Source organism: Sinohyriopsis cumingii, chromosome 15 (assembly GCF_028554795.1).
Source record: "Sinohyriopsis cumingii isolate HCF-2022 chromosome 15, ASM2855479v2, whole genome shotgun sequence".
Lineage (NCBI taxonomy): Eukaryota > Metazoa > Mollusca > Bivalvia > Unionida > Unionidae > Sinohyriopsis > Sinohyriopsis cumingii.
The window spans coordinates 80,391,941-80,412,795 of NC_142975.1; the positions used below are offsets into that span (position 1 = coordinate 80,391,941).

The following is a 20,855-nucleotide window of genomic DNA, read 5'->3' on the forward strand; positions in this document are numbered from 1 at the left end:
TATATATATATATATATATATATATATATATATATATATATATATATATATATATATATATATATATATCGGTTTCTATTATGTTACAAACTCCTTACTTTTGTTCTTTCTTCATTTTAATAGCCGCGTGCATTCATCGAGTTAGTCGACCGGTGCCATAGAATTGTTAATTCGTTATCACCTTATATATTTATCAATTTAGAATATTGTTGAAACAAACTGCACATGAAATTTTTCCCGAGGTGCAGAAGAACAGTTTTCAAACGTATTTTTTTTTCAGCGTCAGATAGAGAGAAGGAGAAAGATAGATAAATGATAAATGTTACTTTTTTACATATTGCCATGAGCATGCTTAAATAGCAAAAACACGTTTTCACTGTTTTGTCTTATGTACAAAACCTTTATGTATTTATAAGGTTTATTCTATAAATCGACAGATGCCTCACAAATGTATCGTTTAAGCTCAGAGCACGGTCGATCATTCCATGTCCCATCTGCCAAGATCTCAGTACAGTCCTCATTTGTCCCTGCGTTATCCGGTTGCCCAGGAGACCAATGCGCAATTCTTACTGGAGTTTTACTCTTCATCCAAATATATTCACCATCATATACCAAATCAGTTGCTCCAATCCATGTATCGTCTGAAAGGTATGAAATTGAAGAACAAATCAGAGGGCTGTTTTGATAGTTTTAAAGTCACAAAAGTTCAATCTATTTAGTAGCTTGTATTGAATTAATTAAATATGATTCATCCCTCTTTTCACAGCTAAATAAACTCCCTTAGCACCTATTTCCTTCAATCACTGCATAAAATTCTCAAAATCGTGTTCACATCATCAATATAATGTTTTTTAATAATAACCTACTACATCATGTCACTGATCACAACCAAGGAGGGTAGACTGCCAGGTATGACCATTCATATTAGTGGTTCGACTGTGCTGACGGATACAGACGAGGCTAATATTCAGTTTAATGTCCCAATCTATCTTGACTATTTTTGAAGATATTTGCTATTAAATATCTTTATTACAACAGGCTCCTTTAACATCATAAAATACTATTATTTTAATATCCAAATTTCATTGTTAAATGACATCGTGTTTTTGCTTGTGTTTTTCTTTTGTCTCTTCAACGGACTTTTGTAAGTAAATTATTTTCAGGTCTTTTGTGTACGGAATATAACGCTAATTGGATAACCTTTATATATGTGTGTATTAATTCCCATTATAAGCAGAAGAAACATATTTAATGCCGGTACTTTTCAGCATGGATGGTTATGACTCTGTTTACATATCTTATCAAGTCTTAGGTGCAGTTACATATTTTAAAATTGTGCCCCAGTTCCTCAGTTGGTAGGGCGTTAGGTTCGTATTCCAGGTTTAGCAGGCTAGATACTCGCCCATGCCAGATTTGGTTTGCTGCCTCGGTAGTAGTGAAGGGGGTCACCCTAGCGACAATGGGAATTAGCATTACAGACCCCCCTGGGTCACTCTAGCGACAATGGAAATTTAACATGGGGAAAAACCATGGGTCACTCTAGCGACAAGGGAAATTAACATGGGAATAAATCGTGGGTCTGTCTAGCGACAAGGAAAATTAAGATGGGGAAAATTGTTGGGTCACTCTAGCGACAAGGGGAATTTAACATGGAACTATAGTGTGGGTCTGTCTCGCGACAAGGGAAATTAACATGGGGAATAGAGTTTGGGCTTGTCTAGGGACAAGGGGAATTTAACATGGGATTTTTTTTTTTTTAAATTTTAAAAAAGGGTAGGCAATCGAAAGTCAATCTCTTTTCGAGACCTATGAGTGGCCCTGAAAAGGGCCTTTGGGTTTATGTTAATGTATCCATTAACATAAAGGGCACCGCATTGGTCTTCTTCTTGTCCTTAGGCTGCGCCTCACTGTAGGACCGTAAATCAGCACTCTTTTGAGGCATCCTTGTCTTTCTACGTAGATCCTACGTATCCACAGACTGGTGTCTGTCCTGTGGACAACGGTCCACTTGGATCGGACATACATTAGCATGTCCGTCCTAAACATCATTGAAGACACAAGGGTGGATGATTCAACTGTGGTCCACATCTTGAGGCGACGAGAACAGGTGAATCAATGCAGTGAACTGCGCTTATTTGTAGGTAGAGGAAGGATTGAAACGGATTGAGTTCATTCACCAATCCAAACACGCGTTACAAAATTCAGTCAGCCCGCATCCAATCCGTAGAGAACAGTCTGTGACGTCACGTGGCCTATATAGATTCGCTTGCGCCTGTGTGTAGTCAATCGATGCGAGACAGTGATTCAACATGACGGAAATTCAGAAAACGATTCATTGGGGTGCACCAGCAGTGGAGACCACCCAAGGGAACCCGGACTTACTTTCAGAAGAGGTAAATTGGGATTTTGTGGATTTTCTTACCTCGCAAGAATTTGTTCCGGAACCTTCGTTACCTTCTTCATTACCGCAAGTGGAGAATTTTAGACAGAGACAGAAAGAAGAATTGGAGAAATTTATACAACGACAAAAGGAAGCGGAACAAGCTTTTCTCCTACAGCAACAGCAGCAGCAAGAAGAAGAGGTAAGAAAAAAACAACAACAAGAAGAAGTAGCAGCACAGAAACAAGAGGGTGAAAATCAAACGGTCACGGTACTGTTGGACATTTTAGCGGAGTTAAGAAGTCTGAAACAAATGTATCAGACTTCTTTATTACGACCAAAGAGAATACGACCTTCCCGAGCTAAACAGGTCAACCCTGTGACTAAGCCTACCGTACCACCCTTAGTGATTTCAACCAAATCATCATCATCATCAACATTACGCAGTCCAGAAGTAGGCCTCGGCCGTGGCAAAGGCTTAAGACAGTTAAAGTTGATTGCTTAAACTCACCCCTACACCAAAAAAAAACCCCAAAAGGCCCTTTTCAGGGCCACCCACGTCTCTCGAAAAGAAATACAATTTCAATTGCCAATAACTCAAAAAAAAAACGTTTTACCCCTATAGTACTTTTATATGAGTGCGTGAGTGTACGTTCTTATTTTAAAATCAAAACCCAAAGACACTTACCTTATATAATTAATGTGTTCTTTTATCAATAGTTACAATCCAATTCACAATTCACAACAGAGCACTTTAAAAAGTTCTTACACTCCTTCTGTCTCATTGTTTAGTCTCTCTGTTTTTTAAATTTCTTCACCTTCACAGTTTTTTCCTCCGCTTCCTCCTCACTTTCTTTCCTTCTTCTTTTCTTCTCCTGTTTCTTTTTCTTTACCTGGCTGCTTTCTTCCTCTGAAGAATCTCTCTCTTCTTCTGAAAAATCCCTCTTTTCTTCTGACTCCTCTTGTTTCTTTTTTGGGCAATCTGGAGGCCAATGTCCTTTTTCTTGACAATAATAACAGGTATCTTGACTTTTGTCTTTTCTAGCCCCTTTTTTTCTTTTTGATGGTCTGGACACTCTGAAGACCAATGCCCTTTCTTCTGACAGATATAGCAAGTATCTTGACTTTTATCTCGAAAGGAAGGAGAGTAGTCCGTCGGCTGGTCTGAAGAGAATTTTCTAATGACCCCTCGCAAAGCTCTGATGAAACGTTCGATCTGGGTAGTCTCTTCCATCGTTGTGCTCGGTTTGAGAGTGAAATGAATAGTGAAAGGACAAGACACACACCCTTTTTATATACGCTGGTCTGCCATGACTATAAATTAGTCTATGGTGTTTAAACTTGAGTCATTTGACGTTTTGCACTCAAGATGAAACGATGCAATTCATTTGAGAAGAAAGAAGAAGAAAGTAAGAGGCAGAAACGTGATCTATCGCCTCGTACCAGAGCTGAAGTCTTGGCACAAATTCATGCCAGTGATTTTGAAGAGGAATTGAGTGAACCAGAATCTAAACCCTCTAAACAAAGTTCGCCACCCTTAGTCAACCCTGAAAAATACTATTCCATTCGAGAGACGGAAAAGCGCTCCTCTAGAAAATTTAGAACCACGGCTTACACCTACACGGTGAAGTTTAAAGATTTCAAGGCTGAAGAACGGTTAGAGAAAGCAGAAGGGTTCATCACCGGAGTGTGGGATTCTTTGCTCACCACACTCAAGCGACAATGTCAACCCAAAGAAGACGATCGCTTGAGACTTTCCATGCAACAAGACGGTTTGAAATCCCCTGTTTGGATCGAGTTTAGCACCCTGCAGAATTGACCACTTCCAAAGTCATGGACAAAATTCAACACGTACAACAATCTAATGATCAGTTTGACATCACCGATGGAAAGGCCACACTGGACATGACCCACGTCTCTCCTCCTCAAGGGACTGGACGCAAAAAGATGTTATTGGTGAACGACCGTCGCAACACCAAAACAAGTCTCGTTCGAATTAACAACCCTCAAGACCAGATGTGTTTAGCCAGGGCTATCGTGGTGGGACGAACCTATGCCAACAAGAACGACACGGTAGAATGGAAAAGAGCCTGGAAAACTATTCAACGATCCAATCGAGCCAAACAACGAAATGAAGCAGAACTCCTGTTGCAACAAGCCGGACTGTCCAAAGACACACCCTGTGGCATTCCTGAGATGCAAAAATTGCAAGATGTCCTAGCTCCACGCTACACCTTGAAAGTGTACCCTCAAGAAGTGCGCGGGCCTCTGTTGTTTCGAGGGAAAGACTTTAAGGATGGAAAATACATTCATGTCTATTATCACGATGACCATTTCGATACCATTACCAGTATCACCGGATTCCTGGGATATGTTTATTATTGTGAGAAATGTGACCATGGTTATAATAATCGAGAGCAACACAAACATTGTGGATCGAAATGCCCAGGATGTTTGGCCTCTCCACCCTGTCTGAGCGAAGGACCAGTGCCTTGTTCAACTTGTCTGCGCACGTTTGTCAGCCCTACCTGTTACCAACAACATTTGAAGACGCAAGGTTCACAGCAAAAATGTGCTTGTCAACTGCTGAGATTGTGCCCTACGTGTGGACAAGGCATACGTACCAATAATGCCAAGGCACACGTATGTTCAGGAAAGAAAAAATGTCACATTTTTCACCACATCGTGGACTTGGAACATCAATGTTACATGCAAAAATACCAACCCCCACCAGAGAAAGAGGACAGTCACAAGAACAAAGGCAATTTCATCTTTTTCGATTTCGAATGCATGCAAGAGACTGGCATTCACATTCCTAATTTCTGCATGGCTCATCGAGCTTGCGAGAAGTGTATTCAAGAACATATCTTCAGTCATTGCCCTCACTGCAGCAAAATTCCTGGAGGGCGTGAAAAAATCTTTCGAGGACCGAACACGCTAGCCGATTTCGCTCGATGGGTTTTAGACCCCATCGACAAGACGTGGAGCCAAGAAGACATCGAACGTTACGGAGATTGTCATCGTCATGCCACGGTGATGGCTCACAATTTCTCCGGATACGATGGACAGTTTCTTTTGAGATACTATACGGAACAAGGCACCGACTGTCCTAAAGTAACTTTGAACGGAGCCAAAATCATTTTGATGCAAGTAGCACAAGTACAATTTAAAGATTCGATGAGTTACTTGGCCATGCCTTTGAGCCGAATGCCTAAAACGTTTGGAATGACAGAAATGGCTAAAGGGTACTTTCCACACTTTTTCAATACGGAAGCCAATCAACACGCCGTTCTACCCCATTTACCTGAGGCTCACTATTACGACCCCGACAACATGCGTACCGAACAACGAGAAGCTTTCTACGCTTGGTACCAGGCTCACCCCTCGGACCCTTTCGACTTTCAGGAAGAAACGTCAAAGTATTGTCGTTCCGACGTGGACATTTTACGACGTTGCTGTGGAAAATTTCGAGAACTGTTCATGGAACACGGAGGGGTCGATCCTTTGAAAGAAGCTTGCACCATTGCCAAAGCGTGTTCCTTAGTGTACAGACAAAGATTCATGCCTGAAAACACCGTGGCTGTCATCAGCCCTCAATCGACCAACTATGTCAAACGTCAATACTCGGTCAAAGCCCTACGTTGGTTACATTACTTGTGCGACAAGGAAGACAAATGGATTCAGCATGCCCGCAACGGAGGAGGCGAAAAGACCATCGGAACGTATTCGGTCGATGGCTGGGACTTAGAAAACCCCAAGATCGTGTTCGAGTTTAACGGTTGCTTTTTTAATGGATGTCCCGTCTGTTACCCTGATCGTAGCACTAAAAATCAGTTTTTACAGCGAACCATGGAAGACTTGTACCAGGCCACTTGTCAGCGAAGCCTAAAGTTAGAACAGGAAGGATACCAAGTGGTGGAAATGTGGGTACACGAGTACGATCACCGTTTGAAAACCGTTCCCGAATTTAAATGCCTCGTGGAAAGTTACAAGCTGATGGACCCCCTGAACCCGAGGGATAGTTTGTACGGAGGAAGGACCAATGCCACCTGTTTGCTGTACCAAGCCGACGAAGAGAAAGGAGAAGAAATCAAATATTTGGACGTGTGTTCGCTGTATCCCTACGTGTGCAAATATTGTCGCTTTCCTGTAGGGCACCCACAATTGCTGACGGAACACATCGACCTGAAAAACATTCGACAATACGAAGGTCTGATCAAGTGTAAAATTTTGCCGCCCACGGACTTGTACCATCCCGTCTAACCTCACCATTGCCAAGGCAAACTGATGTTTCCTTTGTGCCGTACTTGTGTCGAAACGTGCAATCAAGACCAGCCTTGCCATCACACCCAGGAAGAACGGGCCTTGACGGGGACGTGGGTCAGCGTGGAATTGTTCAAAGCTCTGGACATGGGATGCCAACTGTTAGAAGTGTACGAAATTTGTCACTTTCCCAAGACACAACAATACCACAAGGGAGACCCCAGTCAGAAAGGCATTTTCGCTGACTACGTGGATGCCTTTTTGAAACTGAAGCAAGAAGCCAGCGGCTATCCTTCCTGGTGTCACACTCCCGAAGACGAAAAGACATTCAAAGAGAAATACTATGAACAAGAAGGCATCACTTTAGATCACATCGAGAAAAACGAAGGCAGGCGATCGTTTGCCAAAGTGATGTTAAATTGCTTGTGGGGAAAACTGGCACAACGTCCGTGTTTACCCAAGACGGAATATTTGACCGAACCTTCCCGCTACTTTCAGATGATTCACGACGAAACCAAATTCATGAAACACGTGGTCGTCGTTCGTGAGGATTTGATCTTGGTCAATTACGAAGAAGATCTGGACATTTTTCAAGACGACCCTTTTGGAAATGTCATCATTGCGGGTTACGTGACAGCTCATGCTCGCTTAAAATTGTACGAAGCATTAGAACAGTTAGGGGAACGCGTCCTGTACTTTGACACGGACAGTTGCATTTACATCCATCACCCGAGTCAACAGCACACTGACATCGAAGGAGACCGTTTAGGAGCCTGGACAGACGAGCATCCCGACGACAAGATTCTAAGTTTCGTCAGTGGCGGTCCAAAAAATTACGGCTACGAATACCGGGACCCACAAGGAGAAGTGCACACGACGTGCAAAGTGAAAGGATTGACTCTGAATTATCGTACCAGTCGTGTGGTCAACTTTGGGGTATTGAAAGAAGCCTTGCAATCCGGAGAGGATGAACACTTTAAAGTGACCACCTATCAACCGAACAAGATTGTACGTTTACCCATTCACCACATTGTCAGTCGACCCTTGGAAAAAGTCTATCAAATGGTGTACCAGAAGCGAGTGCGACTGCCCAATCATTTCACTTTACCGTATGGACATGTTGGTATAAAACTTTGGTTGTAAGCGGATAACCATCCACTAGAAGGATGACTTCGCCACAGCAAGAATCGAGTGAGAAACCCGATGAGAACTCCAAGTTCAAACCTTACCATTTTCCAGTCTTCTTACCTGACTATTGTGACTGTGCCCGTCGATTGGACACGTTTCAGAAATGGCCAACGGATAGGGAAGGATTACCTTCTTCGCATGTTTTAGCTAGAACAGGATTTGTCTACTTGGGACCTGAGTCAGGATTGGGATACGAAGTACAGTGTTTCGCTTGTGGCTTGAAGTTACGAATGGATCTATGTATCTATAAAGATTCAGCTATTCTGGAACATACTCGATGGTCTCCCCACTGCCCTTACCTTTATATGGCCTTTCCACCCATGACATTACTGTACAATGATGACGGTACCTTAGAGACGGTACCTTCCAAAACAAGACATAAAAAACATAAAAAAGGAAAGATGTACAAGCTTTAGACTGCATTGCGACTAGTTTAAAAAGGGGCTATGGTCAAGATCGATAGTTCATTGGGACTACCAAGACCGAGCGAACAAGATGAATACTTTCAGAGAAACACAAAACAAGTTTAGACAGGTACACTTCAAGTGGGGGGGGGGGCTTCTGAAGTGGAATCCGATTGTGAGCCTTGCGATGGGTACGATGCTGTACGTTGTGACTTGAGCGATGCCGTAAAGCATCATGGGAACTTTGTTCTCACTACCCCTATCATGGAAAGGGATGCTGTGCGTGCCAAACCTGAGGGATGCGAAAGCGATGCCTCTCGTCCTCTTGGACATTTTACTGGGTTTAGTTTTAAAGAGGAATGTTCACCTTCACGTCTACCCTCCTACGGATGTCATCCAGCTCTGAGGAAACTCCTGTTCATGTCACCCAATCCTCATCGAAACGAACCTGTGAAAGACGAATATTCGTTTCCTGTGCGTTTGTCGGAATACTGCGACTTTGAAAATCGTCTTCAATCGTTCAAAGGAAAATGGCCTAAGTATCTGGGAGGCCCGACCCCCGAAGAATTAGCCAGAGCCGGATTTTTCTACTTGGGCGAAGGAGATAAAGTCAAGTGCTTCAGTTGGGGTGTGTCACTTCACCACTGGGAACCGCAAGATTCGGCCTACGTAGAACATGCTCGATGGTCACCGAATTGTCATTACTTACCCTTAGTGGGACCGAGACATTAAAGTAACTTACCATGTCGTTGACGAAGAAGAAACCAGTTTGGCTAGGAGTCAAATGTTGGACATCAACGAGACCAGTATTTAAACTTGATTTCAAAAACGATATTGAATCATTACCTAAAGAACTGCAAGAGAAGATTTACAAGGAAGTTTGGCAGGGGTTTGCCAGAGGGAAATCTCAATGGGTAACTGTAGAACTTTTGTGCCGAGAAATTCACAAGAGGAAAGTGAAAAAAGTCAACCAGTGTGTTAGATTTATTTGGGTCAAGTGTGCATTCGTCCTATTATATCACTCTAGACCGTTTACATCAAAAGAGTTCAGTGAGATTCTTGGACGTTGCCCTGAATGGCAGTGGTCAGAAATTACTTACTATGTGGATTACTTTTGCTCTAGGAGAAGATTGTGAATTGTACGGACTGACCTATTCATGGATACTTTACAAGAGAACATTCGTGCTTTGCCTGTGGAGTTGAGAGAACGCATTTACCGAGAGCTGGTGAAAATACAAGTCAAACGTAAAGAACAGTTGCATCCGTGACGTCACCAGATCTTTAACCATGGGTACCTGAATGGTATAAGAGAACTGATTCGTCAGAAATTGTTTCAGTGGTCAGACCTTGTTAGTGAGTTAGTGAATGAACGAAATGTTCATCATTTTGGTTACTTCGAGATTCACCTAGAGCAACGCATTGAGGAAGACGAGTTAAAGGATTACCAACATATGTTACGTGGAATCTGCTTAGTGGAAGAGAAAACTTCTAATCGAAGTTTGAACTGTAGGTTACAGTACTCTAGATTTCCTACTGGAGAACGAAGATGTCTGGGTAGAATGTACGTGTATTGCTTCCGAAAAAAAGAGAACATAAAAACAGGAATCCATGCCACGGCTTATGTCGTATGTAATCCAACAGATTCCGTGGAATTTCACTCCACATAAAAAAATCTATAAAAACCTCAGACCCTTTTCGTCTGTCTCACACACATTTTGAACATGACGTCCCTTCAATCGCATCTTCCCGTCAAATTGATTCGTGCCTTGTATGGCATCAGTCGAGAAAAAAATCCACAAATACGAGCTCGTGTCTTAGAAGCTAGTCTCAAAGAAGACTTACGATGGTTCACGGTGACGGCACGTCAATTACTCCAAGGAATCATTCAGATTCCTCATCGAACCAAACGCTTTTTTGATCGAAACAAAGTCGCTTTGACCCAACTGGCCGATCCCCGCATCGACACTCAAACCAAAAAACAAATCATTTTGAAACCTGGAGGGAGCGGTACTCTAGGAGGGGTCATCATTCGCTCTCTCTTAAGATGGGATCCTAATGCCCCCAAACTTCTCCCAAAGAAAAAAGTCAAACGAAGCTCCAAGAAGAAGAAAAAGACCAGGTCCCCAAGGAGAACTTCTCCAGTGGCGAGACCTTCCTCTTACCAGACACCACCCCGGAAAAAGAAAAGAAGCCCTCAGAAAAAGAAACAGAGAAAAAGTCCCCAGAAAAAGAAAAGCCCACAGAAGAAAACTAGTCGCAAGAGAAGCACTTCGGCCAGGACGCAACCTTACACTAGCAAACCACGACCTGCCACGGCGGTGACTGCGTCTCCGGCAGCCTCACGTTCATCCACTTCTCCGTTGATGAAACCAAGAACTGAAGAGTACTTGGAGACGTTGATCACACCAAGAACATCTCCGTTGATGACCCCAAAAAGAACTTTCCCAGTGGCAGGACCCTCCAATTTAGTGGCAGTGGCTGCTGCTCACAAAGTACCTTCTCCCAAAATCAAAGTCCAAGAAAGATCGGGCATGTTACAAAGTTTACTGGATTTGTCCAAGCAAGAACTGGCTCGATTTAGTCCGTTGCGTACCCCTGCACGACGTGTCATGCCTGTCCTCAAACTGATACGACGTAAAGACAATCAGTGGCGACGCGTTCCAGTATAAAAAAAGGTGTGTGACCGAGTAGGGGTATCAGTGTTTTGGTGCTCCTGAAGATGTCACCCTCCAGAAAACGTCCCTCTTTTAAACAACCCCAAGGAAAGAAAAGAAAAGGACTGCCTCCTCGTTTAGTCAAACATGGGGACATGTTATCTGTCCTGTCCAAAGCTTCTCCACCTCTATGAAAAAAACTCATTCAATCAGCCTCCAAAGAGGTCATCGATACCGTGTGCGAATGTTGTTTGAACGTCTTGAAAGGCACGATCCCTTTGTCCAAACACCAGAAACAATGCTTAGGCAAACATCGTCACGTTCTTCGCCAAATGGTTCAAAAGAAATTTCCGATTCGTCAAAAGAAGAAGATGTTGGTCCAACGTGGAGGCATTTTACCCCTCTTGTTAGGTCCCTTGCTGAAAGGAGTCTTGGGAACCATGTTGGGAGGACTGGTGAGAGCAAGATAAAAAGGCCCTCGGAAGTCCCAAGATCTCAGAATCGACCCCTGACAACCCCATGGAAGGGCGAAAACTGGCTTTAGTGCCTTACAAACGATGGATGGAATACCATCGTTGGCAAGAACAAAGCACCCCGCATTTACCTCCCAATCCCAATATGAGCGAGATGTCCCAGTTACAACACGAATTGCAGTCCTTGATGGATCGCCAAGATTTGTCCGAAACAGAAAAATCACAAAAGTACGGTCAACTCTTGCAAAGACTGCAACTCTTTCACCAGAAAGCTTTAGACGAAACAGCTCTACCAACTCTGAAAAATTTTAAGACCTTGATGAAAAGTCCAGCACCATCACCAGTACCAGTACCACCACTACCGGTGACCAAGACAGAAAAAGGAGAAGAAGAAGAAGGGTTTCAAACTCCACCAGAAAAAGTACGCAAGTTAACAACACCACCTACCTCCAGAATTGGATGGATTAAAAAGATGATGGCCACCCCTTCTTCATCACATGAGAAAAAGAAAGTGAAGACAGAAGTGAAGACAGAAGTGAAACAAGAACCGATATCCCCCGCTCAGACATCCTCCTCTTCAACACCTATTGCCGGTCGCACACGCAAAGCATTGCAATCCAAGAAAGTACCCCAAGAGAAAAAGAGTAGCATCCTTCAAGAGTGGGTGTCTTATTAACACACAAACACAAAAAAATGGAAAAAGTCTTAGCCAGCATTTACTACGATTCCTCTCATCCTGCAGGTTAGGCAGGAGTTCAAAAATTGTATCGTGCTGCCAAAACTCGACTGAAAAGTCTCCGCTTACCTCAAGTGCAACGATGGTTACAAGAACAAGCTACCTACACTTTACACAAACCCATTCGTCGAAAGTTTGCCAGAAGTCGCACCCGAGTGGAATACATCTATCATCAATGGCAAGCCGATTTAGCCGATGTCTCTCATTTGGCCAGCTACAATCGTGGCTACAAATATTTGTTTTGTGTCATCGACGTCTTTTCCAAATTTGCCTGGGTCGTGCCCTTGACTTCCAAATCGAGGAGCGAATTAGTGTGAGCCCTGCAACGGGTGTTGAAACAAAACGGTCGTCACCCTCTTCGATGGCAAACGGACAAAGGCACCGAATTTCTGAACCAAGCTTTCCAAAAAGAATTAAAGAAACGTGACATTCATTTTTTTACCGCCGAGAATTCAGAAACCAAAGCCAGCATCGTGGAACGTTTTCAACGCACTTTGAAAGAACGCATGCGGAAATATTTTACTCATCACCACACTCTGAAGTACATCGACATCTTACCGCACCTGGTGCAAGCGTACAACCAATCTTACCATCGAAGCATCGAACGTGCCCCGCAAGAAGTGACTCCCGAGAACGAAGTGTTGGTGTTTGAGCGCCTGTTTGGTACGTCCCCGACGAGGGCTGTCCCCAAGAAAAGTGGAGAGTTGACCGTAGGAGATTGGGTGCGCATTGGCAAAACCAAACGCACTTTCGACAAAGGTTACTTACCTAACTGGACGACCGAATTGTTTCGTGCCACTGGACGAGTGCATGGTCGTCATCCTGCCGTCTATAAATTGGAAGACATGAACGGAGAAGTACTCAAAGGAACGTTTTATTTGCCCGAGTTACAACGTGTCACCAAAAAAGAAGACGACGTGTACGACATCGAAAGCATTCTCGAACGCAGAACCCGTAAAGTGGGCAAACGACGTGTCAAAGAAGTCAAAGTACGTTGGAATGGATATCCACCCAGTTTTGATTCTTGGATTGACGCTTCGCAAGTCATCGACTATAAAAAGAAGTGACCATCATGCCCTTTCACACAGATGCAGCTACGTCGACCACTCCTTCAGCCAGTTCTTCTGTGCAAGATTTACAAAAACAACCCTTGTGGGTGTGGTGTGGAGAACGTGTGCCTAAAACGCAAATCGTCTTTTTCTGCCAAATCTTCGTGGTGTATTGCGTCATCGGGGCAGCCATTGCCAATTTGAGTTTGCAACAAGGAGACAAACAATTGTGGACCATTTTATTGAGCAGTTGCATCGGTTACCTGCTTCCCAATCCCTCCCTGAAATTCTCCTCGAACGGGAACCACGGAAACCTTGTGTCCAGTGCCAGTGCCAGTCACCACTCCAACCACAACCAGAACCCCATTTTGGGCGGAGACACGCCTCTGACGTCCAGTAACCCCTCGGACAGCCACAGAACTCTGGAATTATGTGCCACCAAAACCAATTTTACTTAACCTTACCCAGTGACAGTTCCATGGAGGTGTTTCCCCACAACACGTTGTGCTGTTACACGGCCAAATTACCTCAGGCCATCCCATTAGATCACGATGCCCATTGGGAAGTGGCTTTAGTAGAAATCATTCACCCGACCCAAATCCTCAATGTCCTTCCCAATCGAAATTTTTTTGATGTGGAAGTTCATGACGAACCATTGCAACAATACTTGGATACCTATGGCAAATATGACAAGAAAACCCCTGGCACAAAATATCAAAAGTACACCACCTATCACTTGTTCATTCCCGCAAGCTATTATTTTAGTGGTCAACATTTGGTCAGCACCATAGGCTCCAGGTTTAATGTCGTGTTTCTTAAAGTTTTGGAAAGTGTCAAAAAAAGTGTCACCATGGAATACCACAAAACAACTCGTCGCTTCTTGATGAAATTTGACGGGAGTAAAATCCTGTCCATTTTATTTTGTCCTGAATTGTTTGACATGTTGGGCGGAGACATGGACATGAGAATGGCCATGATCAAGAAAAGGAATTACCAATCGTTTACGACAGCGAGTCTTTTAGCAAGTTATTTCGTGCCCTGGTAGAACTGAACCAAGGACTGAATTTGATGTTCGTGTATTCCGATGTGGTGGAGTACAACGTGGTGGGACACACCTCTGTGCCGTTACTGCGTGTCATTCCTTTCAAAGTGGATTCTGCCACGAACGCTGACGAGGAAGGTGGAAACACTTATCACGTCCACCGCGAATTTGTACATCCTCACTATTTGCCTGTCAGCAAGTCGTATTTGGACACGGTCAACATTGCTATAAAAGGAGATCTGGGACAAAATATTCCATTCACCAAAGGAAAAGTCACGGTGAAACTCCATTTTCGAAAACGGTTCTCTCACGACTCGTAAGTCATGTATCCAGTGTACCGAGGGGTTGCTCGACAACGAGGACACGGTGTAGGAGATATGTTAAAATCGGTCTTTCGTTCGGTGGCCCCAGTGTTGAAACCGATGGTGACACGCGGATTGCACGCCTTGAAAGATGCGGCACTGACGCAAGGCAAAGAATTTCTCCAAAATGTCATCATCGACAAACAAAACCCTAAAGAAGCCTTCATGAGGGCAGGCAAAAATGTCTTGCTGCAAACGGGCAAAGACCTTTTGGGCCGCCGAGACACACCTATAAATGCCCTGCACGGTACCGAGTCAGGCATTCAGCAAGGACAAGGCAGAAAGAGACGACGAAGAAAATACCCTTTCACCAGACTTCACACGTCTAGAGCTAGAAAGACAAAGAAAAGAAGAACCGTTCGAGACTTAGACGTTTTCGATTATTGAAAAAAATGATGCACCGAGAATCTTGCGCTTGTTCCAAGTCGGAACTGGATCTGTTTGACATGCTCCCCACCATGATGACGATGCAAGAATCCCACTGGGTGGAATTTCATCCCGTCTCCTCATTGAACGATTCCGCTCCCATCGAGTTTGAAATCAAAGGACAGCCCGAAGATTACATCGATCTGAATAGCAGTTACCTATACTTGAAAGTGAAAGTGATCGAACCACCCAACGCTAACCTAGACAATGATGATGCAGTAGCTCCCGTCAACGATTTCATGCATTCCATGTTTAGCGAAGTGGACTTGTACTTGAATAACAAACTGGTCATCAGCAGCATGGATACTTACCCTTACCGAGCGTACCTGGAAAATCTCTTGACGTACGGAAAAGAAGCCAAGAACACTCATCTGGATGCTTGCGTGGTTTGGAAACCTGACAAAGCGACTAAGTTCAACAGCCTTACACTTGCCGTGGATGCTCAAAATACAACGGGATTTGTAGAACGACGAACGAAAATTCATCTAAGTCGTAGTTTAGAACTGATGGATCGCTTGCATCTAGACATGTGGTTACAAGAAAAGTATTTGCTGAACGGGGTGGATGTCCGCCTGAGACTGAATCGCAGCAGTGCCGCCTTCCATTTGATGGCTGCTGATGGTTCCACTTACAAAACCATCATCCAAGAAGCCAGACTCTACGTGCGTTGTGTGGAAGTGTTACCTAAAGTGGGAAACGACGTCAGGCAGACGTTGAGCAGAACGACCGCCAAGTATTCGATACGTCGCGTGGAAGTGAAAACCTTCACCATTCCCAAGGGACAGCGATCCATGATCGAAGATCATCTGTTCCAAGGACAGTTAACCAAGCGTTTGATCGTTGGTATCGTCAAGAATTCAGCCTTCAACGGAGCCTACCATGAAAATCCTTTCAACTTTCATCATTACAATGTGTCCAGGATTGAGGTCAGTCGCGATGGCAAGACCTTGTGTACCCGACCCTTTGAGCCTAACTTTGGTGACAGGAATTATTTGAGATCGTACTTGTTGCTGTACGAAGCCACCGGACAGTTAGGAACCAACACCAGTCACGGTATTACGTACGAGGATTATACAGGAGGCTATGCTTTGTGGGCTTTCGATTTCACTCCAGACCAAGGCAGCGACGAGGGACATTTCCACCCTATAAAATCCGGCCAAATTCGTGTGGAAATTCAGTTTGCGAGTCCACTGGATGCAGGGAACACAGTGAACGTCATCCTGTATGCCGAATTCGATAATACCATAGAAATCAACAGTTTGAGAGAAGTCATTCTAGATTATTAGAAGCAATGGAAGACTGTTATCCCTCTTTACCTAGTGAAGAAACTTTGGACATGAAATGTGAGGAGACCATGGAAGAAGTAGAATAAGATTCCCAAGACGAAGAAGTGATCATGATGAAGTCAAGATGGCCAGAAAAAGAAGCCCATCTAGTCTCCTGTTTTGCTACATTCCTGACAGATGTAATGAAAGAATTGATCAAGGAAGAGTGCTATGGATGTCACAACGATCATCCCAGTCAAATTCAACACGACAAATGTCTGATGCTGAGCCAAGAAGAAAAATTGGACGAATATCTGGACAAAGCTTGGGGTGTCATCGAGATAGAATTCGTGTTAAACGAGTGGTATAAAGGCTTGGATAAACATTCTTCTCCTCCATTAACGTCTCTGGAGCACCGTCGCATCGAATCTCTCTTTGACCAAAATAAGAAGTCGGAGCCAAACGCCTTTTACTTGTCAGACATTTTCAAGCAAAAGGTCAGGATCGAATTGATGACTTATCATTACCTGTGAAGAAGAAAAAAAAACCATGGATACCTGGGAACTTTATTACCTTTTGAACCACAGTTCGTATACGGCTTCTTGGAATCCTGTCGTCTGTGCTAAAGATGAACTCCCTCATCGCAAACCTAAAGACCATCAAGCTTACGTGATCAACACGGACGACAGTCATCTCCCAGGAACCCACTGGGTAGCCCTCTACTTTCCTCAAGAAGGATGTGTGGAATATTTCGATTCGTACGGATTGCCCCCTTTGGAAGACGATATCATTGACTTTATGAGAAGAAATGCTCAGACCACCCGATTCAATAATGTGAAATTACAAGGCACAGATTCCTTGGTGTGTGGACAGTACTGTGTGTATTTTCTGCATCATCGTAGCCTGGGCTATTCCTTGGAACATTTAGTGACTCATTTTGATCCTCGTTCTTCTTCAAGAAACGATGTGAAAGTAGATAAATGGTTTTGTGACCATTATGCTTATCTTTGGTCTCAAGCTAGGAAACGTAGTGTCCATCAATGGCCTAATGACTTCCAACAGTGGAAATCACAATTTCATTCACAACGTTGTCAACCCTGTTTAAAGTAGAGTGTGAATTGAAAAAATGTTTGTGATTTGAAAAAATGTTTGATGTTATATTGTTGGATTATTGTTAAACATGTTAGAGTTGTTGGTTAGTGTTAAGTGATTTTTGAATAAAAAATGTTGTGTTTTGAAAAAAATGCCTTTGTCTTTTGTTTGGCTATAAGAATGTTGATTCATGCTTTTTGACTTCTCTCTATCCCTCTCATGACACTTATTGAACGTTGCGGCTCGAAAACCGCAGAGGGATGTTTTCCTTCACGTCCGCGCTTTGACTTTAAGAACCGGGGTAGTTTCCAGTCTAACCATCCATTGTCGACTCATCCTCCTACGAAGATGTGCTCCAAACTAGCTCAGCTAAACGAAGCCTACGTGAATTTGCATAGGGTCAGACACAGTCTGATACCGCAGCCTGAAGAGATAGAGAATGTGAGAATGTTAAAAGTCACTGAAGACCTGATAGAAGAGCTCTTCAGAGAAGAAGTGAACAGGGAGAAAGAAGAATGGACAGAGAAGTACAGACTTCAGAGACAGCAGCAACAGCAACAACAACAACAGCAGCAGGAACCTGAACCTGACAGAGGTTTTGTCGATTGTCGTACCGACACCAAAGAGTTCTTCTTCTCTTTCCGAAGAAGCACACCTAACGTCAGAAAGTCTATCCTCAGAGGACGTCGCATTCTTAGAAACTACAAAGATTGCCATAGCAAACAAAGAAAAACAGCCCTTTTCAGGGCTACCCAATACTCTAGAAAAGAAATAACAATCGATTTGCCAATGTGTGTAGGTAGAGTAGTGTGAACATAAACACTAACTCTTTTTTTAATGTGTGAAGGTATGTGTTTGTGTATAGGATTGTGTGTTTGTAAGTGCTCACGTACGTTGTTGTGGATAGTAGATTAAGATCATGGTCTTTTTGGTGTTAGAGGTGTGGGGAGAGTAGATTTGGGGTTTGATTGGATTGCTTTGCGTATGTGGATAGTATATTGAAGTGATTAATGAAAATTTTTATAATAGTGATGGGTAGTATAAAAAGTGAATGAGTGTTTCTTTTAGGTCCGCGCGTTGTTTGGTCATGATCTAGGTAAGATCAATTTTGTTTTAGGGGGATGTTTTCCATCACGTCCGCGCTTTCAGTATAAATTGAAACTCGTTCGGCAGTCTAGCTATCCTTGTTGATTGATGAAGAGAATGAATTCCAGAATTGCAAAGCTTCTAGAACTCCAGATGCACCTGGAATATGCCAGGCGCATACTAAATGAACTGGCCGCGGAGGCCATTGTCGAAGAGGGAAGGATGAGAGAGGAGGAGGAGGAAAGAAGAAAAAAAGAAAAAGACGAAAAGGAGAGAAGAAATTTCAGAATCCCAGTGACAGAAAATTGGGATTCTGAAGCCACTTATCCCGCCTCTGCTCTTCCCCCAAAACGAGTGAAAAGAGACTGGGGAAGAAGATGTGTGTGTGGCGCCAGGCCAGGAAGGTGCCAGCATTAGATAGGTGCATCTGAAGTTCAAAAACAAACAGCCGTTTTCAGGGCTATCCAATACTCTAGAAAAAAAATAACAATCAATTTGCCAATGTGTGTATGTAGAGTAGTGTGAATATAAACACTGACTCTTTTTATCCTAGTGTGAGGGTATGTGTTTGTGTGTTTGTGTTTGTGTTTGTAAGTGCTCATGTATGTTTGTGTGAATAGTAGATTATGGGTTTGTTTATTGTTTCTTAGCGTATGTGGAGAGTATAGTTTGGGTTTTGTAACGGCTCACGTACGATTGTGTGGATAGCAAATTGTGGATTTTGTTTTAATGATTTGAGTGTGTAAATAGTAGATTTGGGGTTTGTTAAATGTTGCTTCACTAATGTGGATAGTAGATTATATGACGAGAGAAAGTAGGGGGATGTTTTCCTTCACGTCCGCGCGTTGTTTGGTTATGATTTAGGTAACATCAATTTTATGTCATGGGGGATGTTTTCCATCACGTCCGCGCTTTTTGTATAAGAACCCACAGTATTCGTCGTTCAAACCATTCTACAGAGAAGATGGCTTCAAACCACCTCGATAAAATGCAAACATTGCAAGACGTCCTGGATAATTTGGGCATGATGGAACAAATGCTAGTGAGGCTAAATGAAGATCACTATTCTTATAGTCCCCATCGAGTGAAGATGGAGATTAACAATTTAAGAAAAGTAAAGGACATGATAAGTGATGTGATGAAAGAAATAAAGGAGGAGAAGGAGAATGAAGAGGAAAGGATAAGAATAAGAACATGGAATGAAAAAATTGAAAAAGAAGAAGAAAATGAGAAGAGGAAGAAAGAAGAGGAGGAGAAGAAGAAAGAAGAGAAAAAAAGGAAGAAAAGAAAGAAAAGAAGAGAAAGAGTGTAGGAGAGAAAATAAGAAGTTGGTGGAGAAATAGAAGAAATTAGAAGAAGAAGAAACCCAAAGGCCCTTTTCAGAGATTGACTTTCGATTGCCTACCCTTTTTTAAAATTTTTTAAAACAAAATCCTATGTTAAATTCCCCTTGTCCCTAGACAAGCCCAAACTCTATTCCCCATGTTCAATTCCCCTTGTCCCTAGACAGACCCAAACTCTATTCCCCATGTTAATTTCCCTTGTCGCTAGACAAACCCACACTATAGTTCCATGTTAAATTCCCCTTGTCGCTAGAGTGACCCAACAATTTTTCCCATCTTAATTTCCCTTGTCGCTAGACAGACCCACGATTTATTCCCATGTTAATTTCCCTTGTCGCTAGAGTGACCCATGGTTTTTCCCCATGTTAAATTTCCATTGTCGCTAGAGTGACCGGGGGGGGGGTCTGTAATGCTAATTCCCATTGTCACTAGGGTGACCCCATTCACTACTCTCGGTGTGTCCTTAAAAATTACTTTTAGCTTCAATTTCGTCAGCATAATATAGCCAGTAATGCGTCAGAAGTACTCTCACCCCCACCTCATTAACTCAATTTTTTTCGAGTTTGGCAGGAGTACGATTCTAGTCTCTACTGGGATTTACATTGTAGAAGCTACTTAGAAGTATTGGGAATAAAGCAGTCCAATGTTCGAATACCGTTGGAAGACTATCTTTACGCGTAAGTGACAGTGGCGTACTCCTCAGCAGCAGGCCATTTCAACCCATCCCTCGTGTCCATAGGGTTTGCTTCCCTATTTGTTGTCACGCGAACATGTGTCTAACATTCGTCATTATTCGCAATTTGAAGAAAAAGTTAAACGCCTCAATCTAAATTTCCATAACACTCGTACGACATTGCAACAATAAATCACTAATGTAAGCGTGTATGCATTCAACAGTCCCCGCTTTGTATTTATGTGTGGAAAAGTCCGGAATTGACATATTTTATTGTTCTTTTTGCTCAAAGTAGGCACATAAAGAGCTTGTGTTATTTAATGTTGGCGAAATAAAAGATGTATGTACTAATTCTTCCAAAATAGGTAAAGAGAGTTAGTAGTGCTCATTGCAGAGGCGTAGCTGGGGGGGGGGGGCAG

At 43.1% G+C, this 20,855-nt stretch overlaps 1 protein-coding gene across 1 annotated transcript in view; it reads right to left on the reverse strand.

Annotated features, from left to right (window-relative positions):
- Positions 1-423: 423 nt before the first annotated feature.
- The window catches only part of LOC149782158 (asialoglycoprotein receptor 2-like), a 29,871-nt gene continuing 9,439 nt past the window's right edge, over positions 424-20,855 (reverse strand). Inside the window, exon 4 of the mRNA XM_089935073.1 lies at positions 424-641. Coding sequence (XP_089791199.1) covers positions 424-641 — 218 coding nt within the window. The remainder of the gene's footprint in view (positions 642-20,855) is intronic.